The sequence below is a fragment of the Ovis canadensis genome, chromosome 24 (genome assembly GCF_042477335.2).
Source record: "Ovis canadensis isolate MfBH-ARS-UI-01 breed Bighorn chromosome 24, ARS-UI_OviCan_v2, whole genome shotgun sequence".
Taxonomy (NCBI): domain Eukaryota; kingdom Metazoa; phylum Chordata; class Mammalia; order Artiodactyla; family Bovidae; genus Ovis; species Ovis canadensis.
Window position 1 is genome coordinate 48,414,546 of NC_091268.1, and position 27,812 is coordinate 48,442,357.

General features: G+C 56.6%; 1 protein-coding gene and 2 long non-coding RNA genes across 4 annotated transcripts; 2 read left to right on the forward strand and 1 right to left on the reverse strand.

The window, feature by feature from the left end:
- Window positions 1–1,599: 1,599 nt before the first annotated feature.
- Window positions 1,600–27,490, reverse strand: LIMK1 (LIM domain kinase 1). 2 transcript variants are annotated; one of them, XM_069571498.1, is made up of 16 exons: window positions 27,212–27,490; window positions 25,431–25,527; window positions 18,195–18,333; window positions 17,768–17,877; window positions 15,989–16,195; window positions 9,861–9,966; window positions 9,595–9,761; window positions 8,386–8,569; window positions 7,783–7,869; window positions 7,341–7,472; window positions 6,931–6,990; window positions 6,537–6,602; window positions 6,023–6,179; window positions 3,397–3,452; window positions 3,035–3,192; window positions 1,600–2,925 (listed from the first exon to the last, which is right to left on the reverse strand). In XM_069571498.1, the coding sequence occupies exons 1-16, from the start codon at window positions 27,264–27,266 to the stop codon at window positions 2,763–2,765; spliced, it is 1,944 nt and encodes a 647-aa protein (XP_069427599.1). In that variant the 5' UTR covers window positions 27,267–27,490; the 3' UTR covers window positions 1,600–2,762. The 2 variants fall into 2 exon arrangements, with proteins under 2 accessions (XP_069427599.1, XP_069427598.1); XM_069571497.1 differs by lacking the exons at window positions 25,431–25,527; window positions 27,212–27,490 and adding an exon at window positions 21,907–22,153.
- Window positions 5,423–6,344, forward strand: LOC138429772 (uncharacterized). The gene is made up of 2 exons (XR_011252882.1): window positions 5,423–5,549; window positions 5,762–6,344. It is a non-coding gene; the product is annotated as an uncharacterized lncRNA (long non-coding RNA).
- Window positions 8,722–10,808, forward strand: LOC138429771 (uncharacterized). The gene is made up of 2 exons (XR_011252881.1): window positions 8,722–9,786; window positions 9,906–10,808. It is a non-coding gene; the product is annotated as an uncharacterized lncRNA (long non-coding RNA).
- Window positions 27,491–27,812: the final 322 nt, after the last annotated feature.

The following is a 27,812-nucleotide window of genomic DNA, read 5'->3' on the forward strand; positions in this document are numbered from 1 at the left end:
ACGCATCTGTGTACAAAAGATATCTGCGTCGTTATGTGGAAGCATTAAGCTGTTAAGAGTTGTATGGAAATCAAATACGGTAGAAAGGTGTGTGTGGGTGATGAGGAGCCAAAAGGCTGGGTTGTGCTGGTTGCTTATGGTGCCTCAGCCCCAAGCCCGCTCCACTGCCTGTTCTGTGATACTGTTGCTGGACTGCTGAAAACTACATTTCCCAGATTTCCTTGCAACTGGCTTCCTGTTGAGGTGGGCCTGCTAGCAGGGGCCTGCTGAGGGAGACTGGAACATGGAGCAGGTGAAGAGACCTTCTTCTGCCCTTGTCCAGCAGGAGCCGATGTTGAGCTCTAGCACTATTTTTGCATCTTTTTTTATAAATTACTTTTGGCTGCATCCGGTCTTAGTTGGGGCACGTGGGCTCCAGAGCGTGTGGGCACACAGGTCTAGTTGACCCACAGCATGCAGAACCTTAGTACACTCATCAGGGATTGAACCTATGTCCCTTGTACTGGAAGGTGGGTTCTTAACCACGGGACCACTGGGGAAGTCCCGCATCTATCTTCTTAGTAAGAAGTTCCAGCACCAACTGGAATCCAACCCTTCCCCCTAACACACATCAAAAATCTAAGCAGTTTTCCACATCTCTAGCCAGCTTCCAAGATGCTTCCAGTGATTGCTCCTGGGCTGTATTTGTGGCCCTGTGTAGACAGCTCACACGCTGGATCAGGGTTGGTCTGTGTGACCGGTGGAATATGGTGGAAGCAAGCCTGTGTGACTTCTGAGATTAGGTCCTAAAAGGCAGTGGAGCCTCTGCTTTGCTCTCTTGGGATGCTCACCCTCGAGGATGCTGTGAGGACACTCAAGGGGCCCTGTGGAGAGGCCTCTGAGAGGGACCGAGGCTTCTAGTCAACAGCCAGCCCAGTTTGCAGCCATGAGCATGAGCCATGTACAGAAGGTCCTTGGAAAGGGACCCTCTGGCCCCAGTGAAGCCCCCAAAGCATTGCAGCCCTGGGCAGTATCTGACCACAAACACAGGAGACCCCAGGCCAAAACCACTCACCAAGCTGTTCCCAATTCTTACCAGAGAAGTTCTGAGCCACGAGTGACCACTGTTATTTCAAGCCACCAAATTTAAGGGGTGAATTGTTAACCTTGGCACCACATAACTAAATTAACTTCTTTCCTTAAGTGCCCCAGCCAAAGGGGTGGCCGCTTCCTACAGTTAGAGAGATGGTTATCTCAGTATCCACTTTTTGTCCTTCCACTGGATTAAACGACTTCCTGGATTAAATGACCTACATTTGAAATAACTAGGGTCGTTCCTAGTTTCCTGATAGAACCCTTTACATTTTAGAAAAAAAAAAAAAAAAAAAAGGCAAGCATGAAGAGCAGCCCATTCCCTAGTCTCCCTTGGCTCTCCACCTACTCCTCCCCCCACCCTCAAACTCAACTTTGGAAAAGCTGGGCCAATACCTCCATCCCCGCCCTCTTATCTGTCCCCACCCACACCTCCATTCCTGTCTTCCCAGACCAGGCTTCTAAATCAAAAGGTCCCTCTCTCCTCCTGTTTCTTTGGGGCCCCCAGACACACGTCACAATCCGGGCTGGGGGTGGGGAGGATGGAATTTATTTTATTATTCTGAGTCTGGGTTTTGTTCCTTAGACGTCCCCATTCCTGGATGGAGATGACTCTTGTCACCTCTCTGAGTCATAGTCCCATGGGCCTGTTTTTGATTGTTTTCCAGGTTCAAAGTGCACTGAGAAGGCTTCACAGTTTTAATACTTCCTAGATGCTCAACTGAGGCAAAGTGACAAAATGGCCCCCCCACCCCCGCCCGCCGAAAAAAAATAAAACCCCAAGCCCCCAGCAGCTGCTGCTGCAGCCGTTATGAAAAAATAATACAAACTCTTCTTAGAAAATAGATTACACAGAAAGAACCCAGAGGACAGAGGGGTGTGGGGAGGGGCAGGGGCTGTTTCAGCCACTGGCAAGGAGCCTGGGGAGAGGCCTGGAGGGGGTGCTGAGATGAACTTCAGGGGGCTGGGAGGCTGGGGGACTCTGCCTAACCACCCTCTGCAGCGCCCCCCAGCAGCTCTGGCCCCCGGACCACGGCTCCCCCCTCCCCTCCAGGGACCCTCCCTTCTCCCTGAGGCCTGGTACCTGCTTCCCACTAAAGTGGCTTCAATAAAGAAAGGAAAAGACCCAAAGTGAGTCAGGGCTGCTGTCTGGCCCCCGGGACTTCTGCCCCATGGGAGCAGACCTCTCTCCCTTTGGGGGTTTGGATAATTATCTATACCTGCTGCTACCCAGACAACCCGCTGGGGGGCTGACGGGCCCCAGACTCCCTGTCTGCTCCTGGCAACACGCATGAAGGGCCACAGTAGGGGCGGGGGGTTGGGGGGCGGCCTGTCCTCCAGCCCAGCCTCGGAGGAACTGCAGACAGCAGAGTGTGCGTGGGGGTGGGCCGGGGGGCAGGTGCGGGATGGGGCGCAGCTCACACGGGCCCTCCAGCTCATGCAAGGAGAGGCGGGAGGGGGCGGCTCCACCGACACAGAGGTAAGGCAGGGTGAGGTGATGGTGTGTATGCGGCCAGACCAGCTCTGGGGCCAGGGGCAGAGATGGGGCAAGGCAGGGCCTGGCGCGGGGGAGGGTCTGGGTGCCCGCTGCCCCGGTGAGGGAGGCACACCCGGGTCGCCTCCTGTAAAGGAATCCGGTGCCGGGCAGATTCTCTGGAAGCAGCCGGGGGCAGCCGGGGGGGGCGCTGGGCTCAGTCAGGGACCTCAGGGTGGGCGGGCAGTCCGCTCTCGCCACGCCGGTAGGTCTCCCAGAAGCCCCTGTCCAGCTGCTCCAGCTGTGGGCCCAGTGGCAGGTGGCCAGCCAGGTGCATGTGGAGGGTCTCCAGCCACTGCTCCAGCTTCACAAAGGAGGGCCTGGGCAGGGGGTGGGGGGTGGGAGACAGGAGGCAGAGGCATGGTGGGTTCCGGTTCTGCTTGGGAACCCCACACACACACCCCGCCCTAAGCCCTGCATCCCACTCACCTCTTCTCGGGGTCCAGGTCACAGCAGCGCACGGTAATGGGGAAGAAGCTCGGGGGGCAGTTTGGGGGGCAGTAACGGTCCAGGAAGCCTCGCACGTTGAGGCCAAAATCCATGGTGCGTGGCAGGTAGTCCGGGTCAGCGTTCACTCGCCCGATGATCTGTCCAGATGAGGCCTGGCAGTTACCCGGGGGGCCCTGGGGCTGGGTGCCACCCGGACAGGTTTGAGGGTGGGTCTGGCACCCGTCTGACCATGGGGATGCAGGCGGCGGCGGGCGGCCCGTCCCTACAGCCTCCCTAGCCTGGGGGCCCGGCAGGCCTCCAGCCTGCAGCTTGGAGCATGTGGGGAGGGGGCTGGAGCCTACCTCACACAGGACGATCCCGAACGAGAACACATCCACCTTCTCGTCATAGCTGCGGCCTGGATGGAGAGACCATGGTCACAGGGCCGGGGGTGCCAGCCAGCGAGGAGGCTGGGCTGGGGACCGCCCGCTGGGGAATGCGCTGACCCGCAGGCGGGGACCAGGAGGCAGATGCTAACAGCCTCCGCAGGATCGTGCCCTGGGCTCTGACCCTACCTGGGCCCACCCAGGCTGAGCCAGCCTGCTGGGGGGGTGGTGGTTGGTGGCTGGTTGTGGGCAGGGGGAGTCAAGGTGAAAGCCCTGGGCAAGGGGTTCCAGGCCCAGCTCGGTCACTAACCAACTCTGTGACTCCAGGCATGTCGTGGACCCTGTGGTGACCTCGAGAGATAACTGTGTCAGACCCTCAGAGCCTGTTGGTGCTACTGTTTTTGGAGAGATAAAGAACTGATTTGAAGATATGATTCAAGATCCTGAGACGAGACCACCCTAGATTATCTGGGCAGGTTCTAAATGCCCTCCTGCATGTGTACTCACTCAGCTGTGTCCAGCTTTTGTGACCCTTTAGACTACCGCCCGCTGGGCTCCTCTGTCCGTGGGGTTTCTCAGGCAAGAACACTGGGGTGGGATGCCATGCCCTCCTCCAGGGGATCTGCCCGACCCAGGGACTGAACCTGAGTCTTTTGCATCTCCTGCAGTGCAGGCAGATTCTTTACCACTGAGCCAGCGCGGAAGCCCCAAAATGCCATCCTAACTGTCTTCATGAGAGAGACTGAAAAAGGAGAAGACATACAGGAGGAGGCAGCCACGTGGAAACAGAGGCAGAGATCGGGCCGATGTGGCCACAAGCCCGGAATGCCAGGGTCAGAGCTCAGACAAAGCAAGGACTAGACTCTCCCTTGGAATCCCTGGAGGGAGCGAGGCTCTGCTGGATTTCAGACTTCTGCTGTAAGCACTCAGTTTGTGTGCATCTGTTACAGCAGCCTCAGGAACTGATACAGACTCTCTGAGCCTCAACCTGCCTTAGCTGTAAAATGGGAACAATACCGTCTACCTAATGATGTTAAAGATAATCAGGACAGCCACTCTCACTGAATCCTGACTAGTTTACAAATATCTTACCCAATCTTCATGCCACTTCTTAAAGATAGGGACTCTTTCTGTTTGTTTGTTTTATTCTTTTTCTTTTCTTCAAGATAGGGACTATTAACTCCACTTTACAAGGGCTTCCCTGACGGCTCAGACAGTTAAGAATCCACCCGCAGTGCAGGAGACCTGGGTTCGATTCTTGGGTCGGGAAGATATCCTGGAGAAGGAAATGGGTACCTACTCCAGTATTCCTGCCTGGGAAATTCCATAGACAGAGGAGGCTGGTGGGCTACAGTCCATGGGGTTGCAAAGATTCAGACACGACTGAGCAACTAATGCTAACATTTTCACTTTACCAGTTATGTTATTAGGCGGTGGCTTATATTAACTTTGATCAGAGTTGGTGTTAAGATGACCCTGAGTCTGCCTGTCCTGACCCTGGGTTTGCATGTCCCCTGCCTGTGGATGCAGTTTATCACCCCCCGTCCAGACACACATGGGATCACTGTGTGACAGGCCGGAAAAAAGAAATGGACTGGGAGAAGGGTGCTCTGTGGGAGGCCTAATAACGGTCCTGGAGAGACCCTAGACCCTGTCCAGGGACCGCCTGCTCCTTGGACCCTTGGACCCTGAATGTGCTGCCTTTTATGGGACTTTGCAGGTGTCACTCAGTTACAGATCTCGCGATGAGGAGATGATCTTGGGTTAGCTGGCTGAGTCCTCTGATCACAAAGGTCCTTGTGAGGGAGAGCGGAGAGTCAGGGTCAAGGTAGGAGAAGTAACAGGACATGGGTGTCGGAAAGAAGAGGGTGCTTACACTGCTGGCCTTGCCGGAGGCAGGGCCAGGAGCCAAGGAGTGAGGCCACCTCTGCAAACTGGAAGAGGGAAGGAAACAGATCCTTCCCACTCGAGCCTCAAGAAGGAACGCAGTCCTGCTGACACTGGACTTTAGCTCAGCGAGCCTGATACTGGGCTCCTGACCTCCAGAACTATAGGATAATTTGCCTGCGCAGTTTTAAATTTTTTGGGTGAAACTCAAGACATGTAGGGCTTCCCTGGTGGCTCAGATGGTAAAGAATCCGCCTACCATGTGGGAAACCGGGTTGGCTCCCAGGGTCGGGGAGATCCCCTGGAGGAGGAAATGGCTACCCACTCCAGTATTCTTGCCTGGGGAATTCCATGGACAGAGAAGAATTTCACGACAGTGGGCTATAGTCAGTCCTTGGGGTTGCAAAGAGTCAGACATGACTGAATGACTAACATTTTCACTTTTCATTTTCAGTGGGTCATACTTCCCTGATCAGGGATCGAACCTGTGCCCCCCTGCATTGGAAGCATGGAGTCCTAACTACTGGACCACCCGGGAAGTCCCTAGGATGACTTGTGCTTTTTAAGCCAAGCTGTGATAGTCTGTTGCAGCAGCAAAAGGAAACTAATGACAGGACTTGAGGAGGAGGAAGAGGAGGCCGGGACCTCTGCCCCCTGCAGCTCCACCTGGGACCGTGCGGCCCCGGGGATGTGCCTGGCAGGGCCCCTGACTCACCGTTGATCATCTCGGGCGCCATCCAGTAGGGGTTGCCCACCACCGTGTACCGCTTTTTCCGGTCTGGCTTCTTGAGGCTCCGCAGATCCTCAGGCTGCGTCTTCTCGTCCACCATGAGCCGCGCCAGCCCGAAGTCGGCCACCACCACGTTCTTGTTCTAGGGTGGCAGGGAAGCAGGGCCTCGCTGAGACACGCTCCCGCCACCACCTGCCCACTCCCTCCTCTGCCTTCTGGGGGCAGCCTGTGGTCTCTCCATCACTGCCCCTCAGACCCTGGGCTGCCTGTTCCCATTGCCTCCCACTGAAGTACATCTCCCTGCCCCAAATCTCTTTCAGTAAACCTCTCCTGATTGCCCCAGCCCCCACATCCAGGCCCTCCGCCGGGCCCAGAGCGGCTGGTGCAGCCTGGTGTGACCCGTTCTCTGCGAAGGTCACCATCCCAGCAGACCCCCAGCCTGCTAGGAGTGTGGTGGGCGGGGGTCCCACTGGCCCCTCCTGCAGGCCTGCCTGCTCACCTCACGAACCAGGCAGTTGTGGGAGTTGAGGTCCCGGTGGATGATGTTCATGGAGTGAAGGTAGGCCTGAGGGTAGAGAGGCATGGAGATCAGGGGGCAGCTGCGCTGAGGGACCCAAGCCCCGCCCTTGTCATCCTCCGCAAGACTCCCATCTGCCCCCCTACTGGGTTCCCTTTGTCCTCTCTTGAAGCTTCCTATGGAATTTAGGAATGGTAGAGAATTGTTTTGGCAGGGGTTGGGTCGGGGGGAACTGCAAAGCAAGGCAGGCGGGATCTTAGTTCCCTGACCAGGAATCAGGCCCATGTCCCCTGCAGTGGAAGCATGGATTCTTAACCACTGGACCGTCAGGGAAGTCCCCTACCCCGTGCCGCCCCTGAAATCAAAGCCTACTCACCATCCCAGAAGCAATGTCCTTGGCAAAGCTCACCCTCTGACTCCAGGGGTACTGGCTGTCCTGGGGGTGGGGGTGAGGGGGGAGAATGTCCAGGACGAGCCAACAGGGCCACAGGGACAGGACAGTGGATGAGAAAGGCAGGAGGGGGTGAGCGTCCTGTAGGGGCTGATGACCACCCCCCAACTCTCTACGACACCCACAACTATTCCCTCTAAGGGGTGTGGGTGAACAATTCCAAACAATTCCCTGACAGCAGCTTTGAGATCAGAGGCTTATCCCCAGTGAAGAGCCTGGGAGACTGGGGTCCAGGGAGGAGCCACTGGGTCCAGGGTCCCTCAGTGGGAGCAACTGGGATGGGACGCAGGTGGGGGTGGGGTGGGGGCGAGGGTGTGGTTCTGCCCAGCACTCACCATGCTCTTGATGATGCCCCGGAGCGTGCCACCCTTGATGTACTCGGTGATGAAGTTGAGCCTCTTGTCCTTGTAGAGCACCCCGATGAACTTGAGCACATTTGGGTGCTCCAGGCATCGCATGACCTTCACCTGGGAAGCGGGGTGCAAAAAGGCTGCGCCCCCATCTTCTCCCGCCACTGTCCCACCAGAAGCCACCATGGACAGTTCCGAAGGAGGGGGAGTCTCCACACCCCACCCTCTCGCTGGGGGTTTCTGCCACACCTGCCGCCGCCCCCGCCCCCCTGCTTGGGCTGCCCCCACCCCCAGGGCTGTCCCTGCCCCTCCTGCCCCCCCGGCAGTCTGTCTTCTTTCGATGAGAGCTTGAGCATCACTTCCTCCCGGAGCCCTTTGCTACCCACCCCCTCTCGATGGGCAAGCGTGGGGCAGGCCCCTCACCCACCTCCTTGAGGAACGTCCGCTGGGTCTCCTCGTCGAAGCGGATCAGCTCCTTCATCACCATCACCTCGCCCGTCTCTCGGTGCGTCACCTGCGTGGGGACACGCGGGGCACGGGCTCTGCTCCAGGCCGCCCCGCAGGAGGCCCACCACTTCCCAGGCAGATGGACACACGGGGCCGGGGGCTGAGGCCTGGCTGGTGGACATGGGCAACCTGGCTGGTGCTTTTTCTATAAACCTGAACCTTCTAGGCTGGTCATTGCCAGAGAACATCAGAGGCAGGAGAGGGCCGGTCGCGAGAGTGTGGAGAGGGTAAGCAGCCCACGTTAGGCTGAGTAGGAGGGCCCGGGGGAGGAAGCCTTCAGGGTCAGTCTGGGCTGCCCTCCCATCCTGACTCTGAGAAGCCACTGTCCCAGGACCTCCTTCACGCAGTCTACCTATATACGGTAGCTAGCTCGACGAGGCCCAGGGGGAGGTGAGCCCTGGCCAGGGAGTCTGGAAGCCAGACACCTTTCCACTGTGGCTTCCTGGGGACACTGGTGGGAAGAGGGTGGAGGGCCAACAGGTCACCCTCAGACAGTCCCCTCCCTCCCTGGCATGCCCTGTACCTTGATGGCCTGGCCGAAGCAGCCCTTGCCCAACACCTCCCCATGGATGAGATCTGAAGGCCGGAAGATGCGGTGCGGCCGGCAGACCACACGGAGGGACTCGGAGCGACCCAGGTCCTTGCGCTGGGAGGCCGGGGAGCCCAGCGAGCTGGCGCCCGGGGACCTGTCAATGCTGCAGCTCCTCCTGGGGAGACACACCAGAGCCCAGTGCCACCGGTGGCAGGTGGGGCCCTGACCGAGGGCCCCTTGGGGGACGCCAGGCCTCAGCCCTGCCCCTTCCCCCAGCCTGCCATGCGTCACCGATGCCAGTCCACGTAAATTGCCCATAGTCAGGAAGGGTGGCGCCAGGCAGCTCTCCGGGACCATCATGAGACCCCTGCCCTACCCAAATGCAAGCACTCTGTGCCCTGTCTGGCTTGGACTTCCTGTTCAGGAAGGAATGTTTGCCCTTGGCCTTCTCTGCCTGACGACCCTGGATCAGATGCTTTGTCTCCTAGCATTTGAGTCCCGGGCCCCGAGGTGCAGAGGCGGAGGACCTGCGCAGGATGCCTCTAGGTGGCCCTGCAGGATGACCTGAGCTCCAGACGGGGGAGGAGGAAACACAGGCCTTCAAGGTCACTGCTTCTTAGTGTAAAGGCTGTCACCCCAGGTGTCCCCCTGACCAGGAGTCCTGAGCAGGCCCCAGAGTGAGTAGCATGAGAACCAGGCTGTCTCTGGGCTTCTTTGCACCCTTCACCTCCCTTTAAGAGGTGCCTCTGGCCCCTCCAGCCTGGACCACATCACAGCCCTCGGGCTGTCTCTGGTCCTGAGCACCTTCTTGCAAAGGGGACCAGAGTGGTCTCTGTGGGACACATCACTGTGCTGTGGGACCTTGGCCACCAGCTGCTGCCTTGGAGCCCACCTTGCAACACAAACAGATGCCTGAGCACCAGGTCAGCGGCTCCTTGAAGCCAGGGCTCCGGTCCACCCTGGGAGCCCTGTCACCACCAGCTGGGGGTGCCGCTTCCCCATTTCCTCCTTCTCATTCCCCTTCTTCTTCCCAGCTCCCTGCACCCCTTGCTGGCGTGTTCTTGTTTTTTTTGCAGGGCTGACTTCTCCATCAGACTGTGAGCAACTGGAGTGCAGGGACCACCCCTCCCCACCCCCACTGAGGCCCAGCATCAGGGAAAGTAACAAGACACAGAGCATCACGGTGCAGGGCTGACTTACAGCACGGGCTTCTGCCGGCTGGAGCTGCCTGCCTCCCCACTGGGCGTGTGAGCCGGGGAGCTCAGGGGGCTGGGCTCAGTCCCCGGCCCATGGCCCAGACTGTCATGGGGGTCATGCTCCAGAGTCAGCTGGAGCAGGCGGCTGGTTTCCTGGATCAGCAGATCAATCTGGGGAGAGCAGGCATGTGGACAGGTGAGTCTCAGGTGGTGGGGAGCAGGCACAAGGGCACCACCTCCAACCCCGCTTGCCAGACCTGGGACCCGCACCTCGTCCAGGGGCACGTTCCGGATGGGCGTGCCATTGATTTCCAGGATCCGGTCCCCGACGTGGATGGAATTCTTCACATCCGGGCTCATACAGCCTGGGTCCACTCTGCGGACACAGAGCAGTGGTCAGACCTCTGCCTGCCCCAGGGAGCCAAGGCCAAGGGGACCAGATCAGGATTATGAGGGCAAACCATGCTGTCTTGTGTGACTGGTGGGTGGCAGTTGTCCAGAACCCTGAAGTCTGGCTTGGTGGGAAGAGTTCTACATTAATTGCAACGCCTGCCATGGGTGGTGGAAAGTGCCATGCCCTGTGGTATCTGCCCCACTATACAAGATGCTCAGGCTTCCCTGGTGGCTCAGATGATGAAAAAAAAAAAACAAAAACCTGCCTGCCAATGCAGGAGATGCAGGTTAGATCCCTGGGTCAGGAAGATCCCCTGGAGAAGGAAATGGCTGCCCACTCCAGTGTTCCTGCCTGGAAAGTCCCTGGGACAGAGGAGCTGGCAGGCTACAGTCCACGGAGTCGCAGAACAGTTGGACACAAGTTGGTGACTGAACAGCAAGAGCAGCAACGAGATGCTTGGGGGCTCCTGTGCAACACAGCACTGTCTCTGCTACGGAGGGCAGACTTCTGCCAACTGCCTGTGATGCTTGGGGCAGACGAGTGTCAAGAGGCCTAAGAGGGTCTGGGCCCACTGGCTTCCCGCCTGACCCCAAAATGTGCCCTGCAAAATGAGCCTAAGGCTCCCACTCCCGAGATTGGCAGGAAGGGGTGAGCAGCCTTCCCTGAACCACAGCTGCAGGTGAGGTGGGGCTGGTGGCTTCCATTAGTCGGCCATGAGCTAAGTCACAGAATGGCCAGCTTGCCACACTCCTTTGCTTCTTTTAACTCCTCCTGAGTGTTAATGATCTGATTTCATTTTGTCCTCATTAAAGCTTTTCAAGGAATGTCTGCCTCTGCCTTGAGATGTGGAAGGGCTGGGGCAGGGGGATACGGTTGTGGTGGTGGGCAGAAGAGAAAGGAGACAGAGCTTTAAGAAAAACAGAGTCTTAACAATTTTTCAATTATTGAGAGTATATTCTCACATGGGGGAGCAGCGCTTCCTTACACAGGGAAATCACGTAACAAATGAAGCAGGAAGAACAGAGCTAGAAAAATCATCACTCTGTAGCCATCACAGTAAAACTGCTACAGGGAAGACTTATCATGAAGGCAAGAACCATTTAGTAAAAGGTGGTTGGGGACAGAATATTTACAGACTCAAATCTCACAGACCACTCACTGGCTACACTGCAAAGGGGGGAAAAAATCCTTTACAGCAGAGAGAGTAGATTGCATTTTAACCAAATAATCGAAGTTGACATCCCCAGTAAAGGGCGCACTTTATTGACCTCCTGTGTCTACCACTAAGATGCACAGAGGAGGAGAGAGCATCATCAGTTACGCGGGGAAAATGCATGACCTAAATCTAGGGACGAGGAACCCAAGTGCGGAGGCGGGGGACATCCTCCTAAAAGACTTGCACTCTTCACAGATGTCAAGGGCATAAAGGACAATGGAAAGTGGAGGAACTGGCACAGGTTAAAAGAAACTGAAGACACTTGAGGACAGCATTGTGGCGACTGGCAAAATCCGAGTTCGGGTTGTATACTGGACAAAAGTATTATATTAATGGTGAATTTCCTGTCATATAGTTGCACTATAGGATACAGTGGGCAATTACATAAAGAGAATGCTTTTATTTTCAGGAGAATGTCTGAAGTATTTGGGGAAAGGATGAGTCAATAGTGCCTACAGCTTACTCTCAAATGATTCAGTAAATAACTGTGTGTATGAACATATACAAATAAATATATATATACATGTTGATACACCCACACCTAGATATACATAGACGAAAAGACACACACATCTCAAATGTAATAAAAAGTTAAAAACGATGAACCTAGGTAAAGGGTGTACACGTGCTAAGTCACTTTAGCTGTGTCTGACTTTGCGACCCCATGGACAGGCTCCTCTCTACGGGACTCTCCAGGCAGGAACCCTGGAGTGGGTTGCCATGCTCTCCTCCTAGGGATGTTCCCGACCCTGTGATTGAACCCACGTGCCTTATGTCTCCTGCATTGTCACGTTGGTTCTTTACCATTAGCACCATCTGGGAAGCCCGAAAGGGTGTATAGGTATTCAGTACACTTATTATTTCAGCAATTTTTCTATAAATTTGGTATTTTTCAAGATAAAAATTTTAAAATAGTGACTATATTATCACAGAGACTTCTTGTGGACCAGGTCAGTTCAGTTCAGTCGCTCAGTTGTGTCTGACTCTTTGCGACCCCATGGACTGCAGCACTCCAGGCCTCCCTGTCCATCAGCAACTCCTGGAGTTTACTCAAACTCATGTCCGTTGAGTCGGTCATGCCATCCAACCATCTCATCCTCTGTTGGCTCCTCCTCCTCCAGCCTTCAATCTTTCCCAGCATCAGGGTCTTTTCCAATGAGTCAGTTCTTCGCATCAGGTGGCCAAAGTATTGCAGTTTCAGCTTCAGCATCAGTCCTTCCAATGAATATTCAGGACTGATTTCCTTTAGGATGGACTGGTTGGATCTCCTTGCAGTCCAAGGGACTCTCAAGAGTTTTCTCCAACATCACAGTTCAAAAGCAACAATTCTTCAGCGCTCAGCCTTCTTTATAGTCCAACTCTCACATCCACACATGACTACTGGAAAAACCATAGCTTTGACTAAACGAACCTTTGTTAGCAAAGTAATGTCTCTGCTTTTTAATATGCTGTCTAGGTTGGTCATAACTTTTCTTCCAAGGATACGGCCTTAAAAATATATTTCCTAGACTGCCCTGATAGTCCAGTGGTTAGGACTCTGCGCTTCCACTGCGGTGCGGGGCGGGGGGGGGGGGGGGAGGGCCTGGGTTCAGTCCCTGATCAGGGAACTTGGATCCCGCAAGCCGCATGGCTTGGCTGAAAAACCAATAGGAAAGTGTGTATATATATATATTCCTTAGACTCTCCATCTCCCTTGTCTCAGTCTCCTACTCAAGTAGCGGGGAGGGTGGGGCAAAGATAAATTTAACTTCCCTTTCAATGCTGCTATAAACAAAATACACATAAACAAAATAAAAAGTGGCCAGCTAAGACTCTTCAAACAAACAGTTCAATCTGGCCAGGAGCCTTGGGGCAAGCTGGGCTGCTTTTGAGAAGGGTGTGGCCCCTCGCAGACTGCTGGGAAAGCAGACGTTGGCTGGAAAGAATGCTCGCCCAGTGAGGGAGGCAGGGAGGAGGTGTCATTGACTCCCTGTTCCTAAAATTCTGCCTGGCTGTCAGGGTCCAGCTGGTCTGGGAGTCTCCCTGTCTCTCTCACCAGTCCATCTGCTCACTTGTGTGCGGAAGGCAGCTGCTGGCCTGCCTGATGCTCCAGATGGGGCTGGAAACACAGCATCAAGTCCAGCCTCCTCCTCTCCCCCGCTACCCTCTCCTCTCCCGCCCCAACCATCTTCACTTCTCACCAGGCACTGGCCTGGTACCCAGCAAGCATGCGAGAACTGTTCACTGACTCCCAAGGAAGGAGTAGTCCACTGACTCCAAGGGGGTAGTTGTCCTACACTCAGGCAATTATTTCTCAAGGGTCCATGAAGGTCCAGGAGAAATCTTAGAAGGCTCCAAGGTATCTGACTCCCTCATGGTTTACACAAAGACTATGAAGCTCAGAGGAGAAGGCAATGGCCCCCCACTGCAGTACTCTTGCCTGGAAAATCCCATGGATGGAGGAGCCTGGAAGGCTGCAGTCCATGGGGTCGCAAAGAGTTGGACACGACTGAGCGACTTCACGTTCACTTTTCACTTTCATGCATTGGAGAAGGAAATGGCAACCCACTCCAGTGTTCTTGCCTGGAGAATCCCAGGGACGGGGAAGCCTGGTGGGCTGCCGTCTGTGGGGTCACACAGAGTCGGACACGACTGAAGCGACTTAGCAGCAGCAGCAGCACGAAGCTCGGAGAGGACAAGGAAGCAGCTCAGTGTTGCACAGCGTATGAGCCACTGGCTTGCCCCCTTAGCTTCCATTTCTTCCTGCATCTCAGCCCTTCTCTACATCCTTTGGACTTTTCTTTAGGGATGATCTGCTGGTATCAAATCCTGTTTTGTCTGCTTTAACATGTCTTTATTTCACCTTCATTCCTTTTAAAATTTTTAACTGATTTATCTGTTTGTTGTCTTTTGGAGCTGTGCTAGGTCTTCGTAGCAGTGCTGGCTTTTCTGGTAGTTGCAGTGTGCAGGTTTCTCATCGTGGAGCCCAGGTTTCAGGCACCTGGGCTCAGTAGTTGTGGCTCCCAGGCTCCAGAGCACAGTCTCAATAAGGTGCACGGACTTAGTTGCTCTGCAGCATGTGGGATCTTCCCAGATCAGGGATTGAACCCATGTCTCCTGCATTGGCAGGCAGATTCTTTACCACTCAGCCACCAGGGAAGCCCCTTACCTTCACTCCTGAAGGACATTCTCATCAAGTATAGAATTCTGTTTTGTCTTTTTAAAATTATCTGGCTGTGCCTGGTCTTAGTTGCAGCATGCAGGATTTCTAGTTGCCTGACTAGGGATCGAACCCGAGCCCAATGCAATGGAAGCCTGGAGTCTCAACCACCAGACCACAGTCTGGTCTTTTTTTGAAGGAAATTTGTTTCTTCCCTATGGCTACTTTTAAGATATATATATATATATTTTGCCTTTGTGTTGTAGTTTCACTAGGTGGGGTGGTCCATGGGTTGATTTCTTATTTTTCTGTTTGGGATTTACTGAGTTTGAGTTTGTGGACTGACATCGTTTATCCCCTCTGAGAAGTTCTCAGCTGTTAAATACTGCCTCTCCCCCATTCTCTCTTCTTCTGGGATTCTAGATGGATAATTAGATCCACTCACTCTGTCCTCTCTATCTCTACTCTCTCAGGCTCACTTTCTTACGCCTCTCTACTTTCTTAGTACACCTTAGCCTCTCTTTCTCTACTTTCACCTTGTGTTTCTGCTTCTCACTTCAGCTGTTTAAAACCCTGCTCTACTGCTAAACCTGTATTTCACTTCTAGAGGTTCTATTTGGTCCTTTTCCACACTCATCCACTCTTTACTCACTTTTCCCAAGCATCTCTCACTTATTAAAACACATGGAGTAAACAGGAAAGAAAACACAGGGAGTGCGCTTATTTTGCATGGTTTCTGATAATCTCGCTGTCTGCAGTTTCTGTAGGTCTGCTTCTGCCCCGTTGCTGCTGTTGGCTTGCGCTCACAGGGCCTTGTTGCCACACGTGCTCTGTGGTTTTTGACTGATCGGCTCCTATTCCTTGGGACACTTATCTCGGGAAATTCTCTGAAGCCTGGAGGTGGGTTCCACCTGCATCTGCTTCTGTCAGGGCCTAGGGACGTTCCCAGTGGAGAAGTACTTTAAACTTTTACAATTTCTCCTGGAGGCTTTTTGAACCACCCAGGCTTGTCAATTTGGTTGGCAAACCGAAGTGTTTTAATTCTCAGGGGAGATTCCCTCTCCCCTTCTGTTCAGGTTCAAATCAGTTTATTTTCCAGTTCTGGGAAGGAGAGGTAGAAATCGCTGGTGGAAGGCATGGTTTATTTCTTGTTCTTCCTGACCTTGAGAGCACTTTGGTGGGGCGGGGGGGCAACTTTATGGAGAAGGGATAAGTGTCTCTTATTAGACTCACTTTCCTAGAGCTAGTCACTTGGGCTTTGAGAGATGCTCAGCCACAAGAAGACATCAAAAGTGAAACTTCATTCCCCCGATTTAGATTTGCCCTCAAGGTATGGCTGCCTTCCATGCTCTGCTGACACCCTCAGGCTCCCTTCTTCACCTGTTCCTGACCTGGTTACTTCTCTTTCTTGTTCGGTCATGCAGTAAGTAAAGAGAACATTTTAAATATTTTATCTGGCAATTGTTACAGATTTTTTCTCTTGGAGGAATGACTGGATCAGACAGCTGGTATACCAGGTTGTTGGAGCTGGGCTCCATCTGGGCTCACACTTACCCGTTCTCAGTCCCCGCCCCAGAGTCGGCCTGCCCACCTAAAGCATCCGTGCCCACAGCCACACCAGCTGCAGCCTTCGCAGGCCAGCCACTCACCCCTGGACGCGGACGGTGTGAGAGTGCTCCGTGCTGCAGCCCGGCAGGCCGTGAGGGGGGTCGATGGAGACCGAGAGGCCACGTTTGCCATGAGCTGAGGCCGGGATGGAGACTAGGGTGACCGTGTGGGGCAGGTGGGAGCCAGGGGAGTCGGGCAGAATTTGCTCGATGACGGGGGTCACCACGGTCTGGTAGTAGCAGTGTCCACTGCAAGAGCCGCCAGTGGTGGGGACCCAAAGAGTGGGAAGAGAAGTGCATCAGGGCAGCCAGCAGCATCAACCCCCCACAATCCCTCAGTCCCGGGCTCTTTTCTCCTTCCACCCTCCCCTTCCTGCTCCCCATGGGAGGAGGAGGGTCTTGGCTGCTTGGTGGGCTGGGAGCAGGCCCTGCCCCTCTCTGGGGCTCAGTCATTCTGGGGTGTCTACACTGTCAGCTGGCCAGGATGAGGCCTGGGAATAAATCCCATTTGGGAGGAAGTCATTAAAAGTCCATTTGGTAGCCTCAAATGCCATGCTGCCCTCAAATCCAGCTTTATCAGTGCTGCCACACTAAAGGATTTCTCTGATCTTTGTCCTTAGTTCCTGGGAAAGAGGCTCTAAATCCTCAGGAGTGTGTCTTCTTTTTTCATGAGCCCCCTCAACCCACACTTGAGCTGTTTTTGTGTTTGCTTTTATCTGTTTTTCTTTCTTTTTCAAAATTTCTACTTATTTTAATTAGAGGCTAATTACTTTACAATATTGTGGTGGCTTTTGCCATACATTCACATGAATCAGCCATGCGTGTACATGTGTTCCCCATCCTGACCTCCCACCCACCTCCCTCCCCATCCCATCCCTCAGGGTCATCCCAGTGCACCAGCCCTGAGCACCCTGTCTCATGTGTTGAACCAAAATTTTTATTGTTTTTTGTCTTTTTTTGAGTTAATGTTAGTGAGCCAATTCAGGTGGGGGTGGGGTAGGGGTAGGCTGGTCACCAGAAGGCTGGTCACCAGTAGGCTGGTCACATGATGAAAGGCTGCCACTCTGATCCAGTCTGACCTCAAGGAGCCCACGTTCAACCCCATGTCCAGTGATTCGGTCAATTATGCCACATAATGACATCCTAATAAAAACTCTGGTGATGCTGGGGAGAACGGATCACATGCCTGATTCTATGAGCGGAATGCATGGAAGCGCTGCATTCCAGACTTCCCGGACCTGGCCCTTTGTGTGTCTCCACCTGGCTGGTCCCGATTTATAGCTTTTCAGTCTTGCCTCCTTTGTCATAGATTAATTGACCACAGGTGCATGGGCTCATTTCTGGGTTTTTATCCTGTTCCATTGATCTGTATTTCTATTTTTGTGCCAGTACCATACTGTTTTGACGACTGTAGCTTTGTAGTATAGCTTTTAGTAAAAACTATGATTGCGGTGCTCTCCTGAGCTCTGTGAGTCACTGAGTGAAGTATCAAATCTGAGGGGGCTGTGGGGATCCCTGAGTCTGCAGTCAGCTGGTCAGAAGTGTGAGTGGCCTGGGGACTGCACTTGGGTCTGGGGTGTGGGCAGTCTTGCTGGGGATGAGTCCTGAGCTTACAGGGTCAGTATTCACGCTGGCGCCAGAGCTGCACAGCAGTGATGCCAGGAAGAGAGCTGATGTCTCGGGCTTCCCCCATCTGACTGCGGTGTCTTATTTCCCAGTGGTCTCTGCACTGTCACCATGACCGCCCCTCACAGAAAGGGGAAGGGCCCTGGCGTGGGAGACCTGGGGGCACGCCAGAATCAGGGAGGGGCTGGCACTCACCAGTACAGCTTGGAGTGCTCCACCAGCGTGTAGGTGTCCCCGTCACCGATGAAGGTTCCACATGTGAGGCAGATGAAGCATTCGGGGTGATATTTCAGCTCCCCAGCCACCTGGAAGCAAGTGTGTGTGTGCGAGGGGGCATGCAGGGAGGGGGACCACAACCCAGCTCAGAGGTTCCTTCAGCCCCTGTAGCTTCTCCCCTTTGCCTCCTCTCAGAAGGGCAGCCCCAAACCAACTTGGGGGCAGAGCTGGCTCCACAGATGGGGACTGAGGGATACAGACAGACAAACAGGCTCAGGAGGCACCAGGGAATCAGAAAACCAGTGAAAAGAAGAACAAGAGAGATGATGGGAGAGAGATCTGGGGCAGGGAGTAACCTGTGAACACACACACGCACCTACCAGGTGAGGTTGGGGGGCGAACTTACCATGACCAGCCCCTTGGTGATGTGCTCTGAGCATCCGTGGCAAGACTCGCCATAGCGGGCCCAATAGTCCTTCTTGCAGAAGAGCTGCCCATCCTTCTCGTAGTACTGGTGCGAAAGGGAGGCACTGCATTCACAACACCTGGGTGGAAGGGGAGCTGGGACTCAGAGGGGCCCATCCTTTGCCCCCACACCTGGGCCCTGCCAGTCCACAGGCAGCATTAGAGAAAGGTGTGTTCTCTGGATGGAGGCAGCCTGCTCTGGGCACAGGGCTTGGCGAGTGGACTTAGGGACGGATTTGGTGACCACCCCACTCCTTCCACCATGGTCCACTGGCCAGAAGCCTTGATCCTGCGTGCAACCTCAAATCACAACCCCTGCGCCCCCACCACAGCAGTTCTGCACCCAGAGTGTCTGGCCTACCTGCTAGCCCTGGGATGAGAAGTGCTTCTCATGTGAGGCCCCCATCCCCTGTCGTGCACGGAAGAGGGCCAAGTGTGGGCAGAAGACTTACTCTCAGGCCCAGGGAAGAACCTGGGAGCCCAGGACTCAGGCTGCAGGGGGCACTGGAATGAACCGTGAGACCCACTCATCTAGTCTAGTCTGCTTCTTCTCCCTCCCTCTCCTCCCATTCCCAGCAATGAGGAGGCTGCTGATGTAAATGGAGGTGACTTTTTGGAGCTGTGAAGACCTACCAAGTGCTCGCATCTTCCCATTAAAAAAAAAATTAATTGGAGTATAGCTGTTTTACAATGTTCTACTGGTTTCCGCTGTACAACGTGAATCAGCTCTAAGTATACACGTATCCCCTCCTTCTCGAGCCTCCCTCCTACCCCCTCATCCACCCCTCTAGGTCATCACAGAGCATCAAGCTGAGCTTCCTGTGTTACGCAGCAGCGTCCACTAGCTATCTGTTTTACACATGGTTGTGTGTATATGTCAAAGCTGCTCTCTCGCTTCATCCCACCCTCTCCTTCCCCGGCTGTGTCCAGTCTGTTCTCTTCATCTGTGTGTCTATTCCTGCCCTGCAAACAGGTTCATCAGTACCATTTTTCTAGATTCCACAGATAAGTATTAATATATGATATTTGTTTTTTCTTTCTGACTTACTTCACTCTGTATGACAGGCTCACTTCTTGCTTAAATTTACTTAGTCCTCATAGGCTACCATGAGGCAGGCATGGCTATCCCGATTTCTAGAGACGAGGCAGATGAACTTGAGAGGGTCTATTCCACCCAAGGTCATACAGATGGGGAGTGCAGGCCCCACAAAGATGCTCCCAGTTGCACTAAGATACAAGGCAGGAGTTCAGCTCAGTGTAGACCAGTCAGTCAGCTAAGACAAGGAAAATTCCTGGCTTCCTAGACTCCAGCTAGCCCCATGGGTGCTGTCGGTCAGAACAGGGTTTGGCATGAGGAGCAGGGAGGCCTGGCTGGTGGAGCCCCTGAAGGGCAGGTGGGGAGAAATGATGTAGAGGTTTTCTCCTAGGCACAACTCCACAGGCCAGGAGCTAGAGTGACATCGCCTGGCTTTTTTACGCTCAAGGGTCCTGGTGGGGTGGTGACCAGCAGCCCAGCTAAGCCAGGGTGAGCAAATTCAAGAATGGACTCTGAGCAACCGACAGCCCCTCCACCCTGGGTACAAGCCCTGCTGGGTTCTGTAGAGCTTGACCCGGGGTCCCGGCATGCACAGGTATGTCTGAGCCTGAGGACATGCCATGCAGAGAACTGCTAGGGAATCCGTCCAGCTCTGCTGCTATCTGGGTGCTCTGCATGATATGCCAAAGTCACACAGGGATAGAAGGACCAGGCTCAGAGCTCCTAGCTCAGTGGGGGAACAATCTAGGAGAGAGGAGGGCAGGAGAGACTGGGACTGGGTCAGAGAGCCCCGTGCTCCAGGCAGCCGGGGAGGCCTCCACTCTATTGTAGCCTGCAGGGTGGCAGCGCTCATTGACTGTACTCCCTAACTGCTCCTGAACTAGGCAACTGGCGAGGAGGTGGGGGCGGAGGAGGAGGAGGAGGAGGAGAGAGGGGACAGCAACCAGAGCCCTGATGGGACGCTGTCCCTTTAAGATCCAGCGCGTTCCCAGCTGTCTGGAAGCCTGAGGGGAGGCGCTGGGGACCACAACTCAGGGCTTTGGGTGGGGGCGGGTGGCAGAGGAGCACAAAATGCCCAGGTTTTGAAACCTCCAATGGTGGGGGGTGGGCAGGGAGAGCTCCTGGAGGCGGCGCTGGGATGTGAGAGGCGGCGGCTGCGGCGGAAGCGGCTGGATCAGAGCCATGACGTCATCGGGCGCCCCCGCGGCCCTTCCTGCCCCGACATCACGGCCCCTGCGGTGGGTGGACGTCTTACCGCAGGGTGGGCGACGGGCAAGGAACGCACCGAGCCAGGGGGCGGGAGGACGCCCCAAGGTGGGGAAGTCCCTAAGGGAAGTCCCTAGCGCAGCGCCCGGGGGGCTCTAACCCAGCGCGGAAGGGAAGGTGCGTGGCCTGAGAGCGGGCTCCGCACAGAGGCGGCGCGCGCCGGCCGCGCACCCCGACCCGGGAGCCACTGCGCCCTTCCACCGCGTCACCGGAGTGTCCCCGCGGGAGTGTCCCCGCGGGAGTCTCCCCCGACTCCCGGGCGGCTGGAAGCCCCCTCCCCCGCCCCAGTGGGCGGGGCGGCGGCGGCCGCCTTCCTCCAGGGCAGACTGCTCTTCTGCCGGAGAACTACTCCTTGGCTCACGCACACACAACACTGCAGCAGCCCTGGAAGACGCGACTGTTGATTCACTCAAGCGCTGAGCGTGCAGTCAGCTCCCCAATAACCACTTCCTCGCAGCCTGCTCCGATGCCCCCCGCCACGGGCTCCCCAGGCTGCCTGCATCCCCCCAGCCTCTGCCGTTATAACCTGCCGGCTCCCTGAGGTCCCAGGCCAGGCACCTATAAACGGTGTTCCCCGAGGAGAACAGAAGTGTTTCCTGTCCGACGCCATCAGCCTGGAGCAGTTCTCATCCCCCAGCGTTCTCGGGACTGCTCCCAGGAGCCTGGGGCTCAGCCTCTACCTCGGCCAGAGGACCTCCACCTCAGAGAGCGGACCCAGCCTAGGGTCACACAGCGGCTTGGTGGCTGGCCCCCTGGGGCCTCGGTGGACTCTGCTGATGGCAGGCACACAGGAGCCCCTGACGCTGGGCATCCCCTCATCCCTCAGGCCCCTATCTGGGCAGGAGCCAGAGGAGGCAGGTGGGGCAGGTCATGTCCCTACAAAGGGTATCCAGAGAGGAATACCCAGGATACTGTACCCTCCCCGAGAGCAGGCAAAGGCACAGCCAAGCTTGGGCAGGAGAGAAGGGCACTGGGGGTGGGGTGTGGGGGGCTGAACAGGCCAGGCTGGGAAACCGGGATGACCCCCTCAAGGAAAGGGCAATCCCTCCCAGGGGTGCCCTCTACCCAGAATCATATTTCTGGATACCAAGGGTGCAAAAGAGCAGCTGGGGGACCAGCCTGATGGGAGCCTGTACCAGAAGGGCCAGGGGCCGCAGCCTCGGCCTGCTTCCCCCAAACAGGCAGCCAACAGTGACCAAGGAGTTTCACTTCTCATGCCCCAGAACCCGGCCTCAGGTGGGTCTGTCCCACCGTGGCCTCCGGCCCCAGCCAGCCCCAGCCAGCCCCAGCCCTCACACCGCAGGCCCTGCCTGAGGCCTGGGACAGGTCAGGAGGGGGGCTTTCCACTTACTTGGCCCTCCTGAGAAAGACGCGCCGTCTTCTCAGGGGGGAGGCCAGCATCCTTCGCCGCTGCCTATCTCTGGGGCCCCGGAGGCTGTGGGGAGCGCAGGGGTGGGCCGACAGAGCTGCTTCCCCGTCCACTCCAGGCACTGAGGATTGGAGGCTGCTGAGGGAGGGGCGAGCGTGGCCACGAGGCAGGGGAGGAGGATGCGGAGGTGTGGGCGCTGGGGGACCTGGTCTTAGCTCAGAACAGGAAGCAGCTGAAGGCCCTACTGCCTGGGCTCTGGTGCAGACGGGAGGCCTGGCCACCACCCTGCCCTCAGCTCTGCACATCCGAGGAAGGCACCCTCCACGCCCCTCAGCCTCTTTTCTTTTTGGCCTCACTGCATAGCTTGTGGAATCTTAGTTCCCTGACCAGGGATCAAACCTGCACCCTCTGCATTGGGCGTGTGTGTGTGTGTGTGTGTGTGTGTGTGTTCAGTCATATCTGACTTTTTGTGACCCCATGGACTGTTGCCTGCCAGGCTCCTCTGTCCACGGAATTTTCAGGCAAGAATTTCCTTAAATTCTTGCCATTTCCTCCTCCAGGGGGATCTTCCCGAACCAGGGATCAAACCCGTGTCTCTTGCATCTCCTGCCTTGGCAAGCGGATTCTTTACCACTAGCTCCACCTGAGAATCCCTCACTGGGAGTGTGGCATCTGAACCACTGGACTGCCAGGGAAGTCCCCCTCGGCCTCTGCTTTGACAAAGGCTCCGGGGACTCTCTGGGGACAGGGAGCAGCTGCTTCTTCCGGTGCTGCCCCCAAGGGAACAGAGGCTGACTTCCACGAACAGTCCATCCTCCTTCCCTGAAAGTCCCCTGAAGAGGGGGGCGCATCCCAGCCCGGGCTCCAGCCCCCAGTGCCAGCTGCGCACTGAGCTCTCGCCCTCCGGGCCCCACCAGCCTCCAGGGAGATGTTACCAGAGTTACGGCAGCCTCGGGGCTCCTGCACCACACTTTTCTGAGAATGGACCTCCCGGAGGCAGCAGCTGGGCCAAAGGAAGCCTGGACCACCCTTCCAGGAGGCTGGGAGAGAAAAAGGGGCGGGCCCTGCGGTGGCAATGACACCTAGTGCTAACACCAGAGGCATTCCATGGGCCCACTGCGAGATCTTAAAGCCCAGGGGCTGGCACTTCCGGGGGCCCAGCAACCAGTCCCTCCTTTATGAGCTGCTTTCCTGTCATGGGCGTGAGGACTGGCGGCCTTAACCAGATTTGGGGGCTGTTGGGAAAACCACACAACGTGGGGCCTGAAATGCTGTGGGAGTCACGACTCTTACTGCCTGTGGGCCCCCGCCCCATTGTAGGAGCCTTCCCTGTGGCCCCACCACACCAGGGACTAAACCCAACGTGCCCCCTCCCTACTGTCCCCACTTGGGGTCTCCCTCCTCTGCCGGTGAACAAAGCAGGGACCCCTCCCAAGTTGGGTTCCACGTGTCCGGCCCCACTCTGCCCTTCTCTGGCTTCTGCAGGCGCACTCTTGCCCCACCCCATGTCTCCCAAGACTCTAACTCCCTCCCTCCCCACCCCACACACAGGGACCCCCAAAGTTCTTCCCTTGATTTCTCTCAGCCTCATCTCAATCCCCTCTGCCGGCCCTCAGTGGGCTGATTTCTCTGAACTTTCCACCTGGGACTGGTCTCGAATCACCTCGGCCAGCTGTGGGCAGGGCAGGGCCACCCTGGTTAGCCTACTGCTTCTCCAGCTCAACAAGGACAGGGCGTGATTCATGGCCAACCTGGCCCCCAGCTCCACCAGACCCAACGGACCACTGGTCTCCTTTGCACCCGGGTGTGTGAAGTCAAATGGCTTAGATTGTGCCTCGGCCGCTCACCAGCCCTCAGCTCCTCCCCCATCATCCCTGACTTATTCAACTCTGCAGTGACTTGGAGTGAGACAGATACAGGTTCGAGTCCCAGCTCCGGCTGTTGCAACTTTCGGCAAGTTACTTGATTTCTCCGAGCCTTTGTTTCTAACATGGAAATTGGGCAAATGATAGTACCTCCTACAGTTATGGTGAAGGCTTGAGGACATGACGTCACAGGAGTCACTGATGAATAGTGGCTAACATGACTAACCCTTGCCAAATATCGTCCCTTTCAGATCTGAAACTCCCTCTGCTCTGAGTCACTGTCCCAGGTCGGGTCTTATGAGCACAGATCCCTGAACCACTGTGACAGCCCCTTCCCTGTCACGTGGCCACCATCTGCCCACTGGAATGGCACTTTTCAGGAGCACTCCCGCCCACAACCTTCTTCTGCTTCCTGACACTTTCCGCTGGCTCCCTACTGCCTTCAGAAGCTCCTTATCTTGGCATTCAGGGCCCTTCACACATCAGTCCTAACTCTGCCTCCTCATCACATCCCTCGACTCCCTCTGTGCAACCGGATGAGCTGTTCCCATGCCTCAGCTGCTGGCAATGCCCCCCTTCCCTGTCTCCATGCATGTGGTTTTCTCTGCCTGTTCAGAGCCCCGTTCCTCCTCGAAGGCCTCCTTCTGAACACCTGATTGGGAAGCCCAGGACTCAGAACCCACCTCTCCTCTGGGCTCCCCAGCCAATGTTCATTTCACCCCCGCGGCTGTGTGTCTTTGGTCAAGAGAATTAACCACTCTGTGTCCCAACTAATGGAGACCACACGTATCCAGCAATACAGAGTCCTTAAACCAGTGTCTGGCCCTTGCTAAAGTGTAGAAAATATTAGAAATTATTTTTAAAACAGAAAAAAAAAATCCTTGTTGGCGGCTTCCAGTGCCCAAATTTAACCCTTTGTTCAGCTAGCTGGCGGTTGCCCTGACCCCAGCGGGGCCTCCCCAACTTTTACCTCCTTTCATTTTTGGTGCTTTTCTGCCTGAACTCTGCTGGCCACTGACTGGGCCAGGCCCTGTCACCATTCATTCTACCCTCTGCACCTGCTGGGCTCTCTGTCTGGAATTGCTTCCTACCACACTTCTCCACCTGCAAAATCTCCCATCCTTTGGACCCCAGCTCTGGCCCCACAGAGCTCTCTAAGGCTCCCCCCTGGCCCTGTTTCTCAGGATGGTGCTACCGGATTGCTGGGCCACCTCTGCGTCCCCACGTGCACCGCCACAACCTTGATCCTAGTCTCCTGTACTTGAGAGTTGGTGTCCTGGAGGGGACTGGTCTTACTGGTTATGCATCTTTGCAACCAGCCGGGGGCTCATCTCCTCCCAAGGCCTGCTTGGTTTCCCTCTTCTCCCTGAAGCACCAGCATCCAGAAGGTAAGGGTAGACTACCCTCCACTCCCCCCGCCTGCCAAAGTGCCATCAGGCCTTGGGATTATCAGCATAAATGCAGGTCTCTCCTTTTCTCTCTTCAGAGGTCTAGAATGACAAAAAAGAGAGGCCTCCAGGGAGCTTCTAAGCCAGATGCCCCATTTGACGGATGGGGAAACTGAGGCCCAGGACCAGAGAGAGATCCTCGTCTCTGGCAGGCCTTCTTTCAGGCACCCCAGCCCCTGCCAGCCTGCCCTACCTGAAGCAGTCTGCGTGCCAGTCAGCATTCAGGGCCTGGAGGTACTGGCCATCATAGATCCTCTGGCCGCAGCTCGCACACACGGGCAACTCGCTTCCTGCAGGGGTGGAAAGGGTGTTAGGAACCATACTCAGGAGGGGTCGTTGGCTGTAGGCCTGGCCTTCCTTGCTGGACCCCACGTACACCTCCACAAAGCCCCCTGTACACACGCAGCGCCCAAGCTGAGCAGTGTCCGTACAGAGCAGGAGACAGAATGAGAGTTGCTGAGTCCATGGCTCAGTCTCCAAGGCCCCCTGGGCCTCAATTTCTCTCTGTAAGCTGAGGAGGAGGTAGCAGAGGCCCACCCCCCAGCAAGAGCATTCTTCAGCTCAGGCTCTGGCAGTGTAAATGCGGAGAAAGAAAGCAGCATGATTTAGAAGGAAGGCAGTGGCTGACACTCTCGTCACAGCCCCTTCTCCTCTCCTGCCTGCCCAGGAAGAGGAGCTCTTTCAAAGGGCAGGGCCTGGACAGCGCTAAGTTGGTGTGTCCTGTACTAAAGACCCCTGGAAGGCTTGGCTATGCCCTGGCCTCACAAGGGGCCAGGGCCTCAGGGCTGAGCTCCCAGATACCTGCTCCCAGGGAGGCCTGGCACCTCTTCAAGCTGGGCCACTAGGCATGCTTAGTCATCCTTGGGGCCTGGCACCCTTGGAGCAGGGTGGGCCCTGCAAGATCTCCCAGCTTGCCTCTTCCCATTGCACAGATGGGGAGATTGAGCCCTGGACAAGATAAGGCTTGCAAGGTCACCAACCAGGCTCCAAGGCCACAGCCTGCCCCTTCAAGAGGACTCAGGGACCTAGGAGCTTCCGTAAGGTGGCTCCAAGTGGGCCTTCATAGACCTGGGGGGAGGGCAGGGCTGGACGAGCTGGCAGAGTAGAAGCTTTGTTGGACCAGGTGGGCCTATGAGATGGCTCAGAGGAGGAAACCCAGGAAAGGAGACACTAGGGAGGGAATCATGGGGATCTTCGTACAGTAACTGTCCTGCAAACCCAAGCCTTGGGCCGCAGTAGGTGAAAGGGACATAAGAAAGACTGATCATCCTCCCAGTCAAGACGGACAGCAGGTAGTGGGTTTGGTGCAGGGAGCGGGTGGGGTGGGGGCCACCCGCTTCGGCGGACTCATCTCTCTGCTCTGCCCATCCTGCCCGTAGATTCCCAGGCACGCCAACTATGCGGGGGCCAACTGTACAAACAGGGAAACTGAGGCCCAGAAGGTAGCGCCTGGCTCAAGGTCAGAGAGCCGGCCCAGACTTGGGGCTGCTATTCGGACCCAGGGCTGCGGCTTTCCCAGCGACTCTTTCTTCCAAGGGCCGGTTAGAGACGCGATAAGGGGTGGCCCAGGGCGAGCCTGGGATGGACACAGCACGCACGGATGGAGGCCAGGGCTGGGTGGGCTGTGCCCGGGCTTCCTCCGGGGTGGTCGGCGGTCGGAGGATGGGAGAAGGCGGGGATGAAAGGGAGGAGGGGGCCCGCCGCCAGCGAGGGGTGGAGGGAGCATCTCACCGGGGCCGAGGAAGGAAAAACGGGATGGGAGCTTTCCAGGGAGGGGCCTGCGGGCTTCTGAAGGACGAGCTCATCCCGGACGACACAGGGGCGCGGCCTCGCCGCAGACCCGGCCTCCGCGGCGGGCAGGCCCGGCCCCCTCCCCGCGCCCGGCCCCCCTTGCTTCTCCGTCTCCCCCCCAGCGCAGCGTCCCCGCCCGCCCGGCCCCCAGGTCGGCGCCCCCGCGCCCCGCGTCCCGCGCACCTTCCTCTCCCATACGTTCTTCCCTCCAGGTACAACAAAGTAGCGTCAACCTCATGCACTCGGCGGGGGGCGGGGCCCGGCGGGCCTGGGGCTGGGGGCGGCCCGGGCCCCGCGCGCTCGCCCGCAGCCGCCGCCGCCGCCGGCCAGGGAGGCGGGAGCGGAGAGCGCGGGCCGGGCCGGGCCGAGGTGGGCTCGGGGCTTGCGGCACCGCCGCCGCCGCGTCTCGGATACCGGCTCCGGCAACCGCTCCGCGCCGCGGCGGCCTGGGGAGCGAGCGGAGGGGCGGACCGGGGCGGGGCCTCCGAGCTGCGGCACGGGGCGGGGCGGGGCGCCGGCGAGCGACGGAACGGCCCTGCGCGGCCCCGCCCCCGTCCGCGGCCCGCTCCGCCCACTGCCACGCCCCTCTCCACCCGGCCCCGCCCCGCTCCTCCTTTCATTCATCTTTTCCAGAGCGACAGCACTCCTCCGAGTCCCTAGGCAAATCAGGAATCCGAAAACTGCGGCTTAGGTGGGATGTGTGCTCTGATGCGGCAACCTAGACGGTGTAGAAGCCGCAGTTGTTCAGTCGCTCAGTGGTGTCCGACTCTGCGACCCCATGGAC

What these genes read in the sequence shown, in the direction of transcription:
- LIMK1 (XM_069571498.1), bottom strand. Translation starts at nt 27,266, where the DNA reads ATGAGGTTGACGCTACTTTGTTGTACCTGGAGGGAAGAACGTATGGGA. An exon ending in GAGCACTCCAAGCTGTACTG is followed by an intron (nt 16,196 to 17,767) that starts GTGAGTGCCAGC and finishes CGGCTCTTGCAG; the next exon opens with TGGACACTGCTACTACCAGA. An exon ending in GACCTGGACCCCGAGAAGAG is followed by an intron (nt 2,926 to 3,034) that starts GTGAGTGGGATG and finishes CCCCCTGCCCAG; the next exon opens with GCCCTCCTTTGTGAAGCTGG.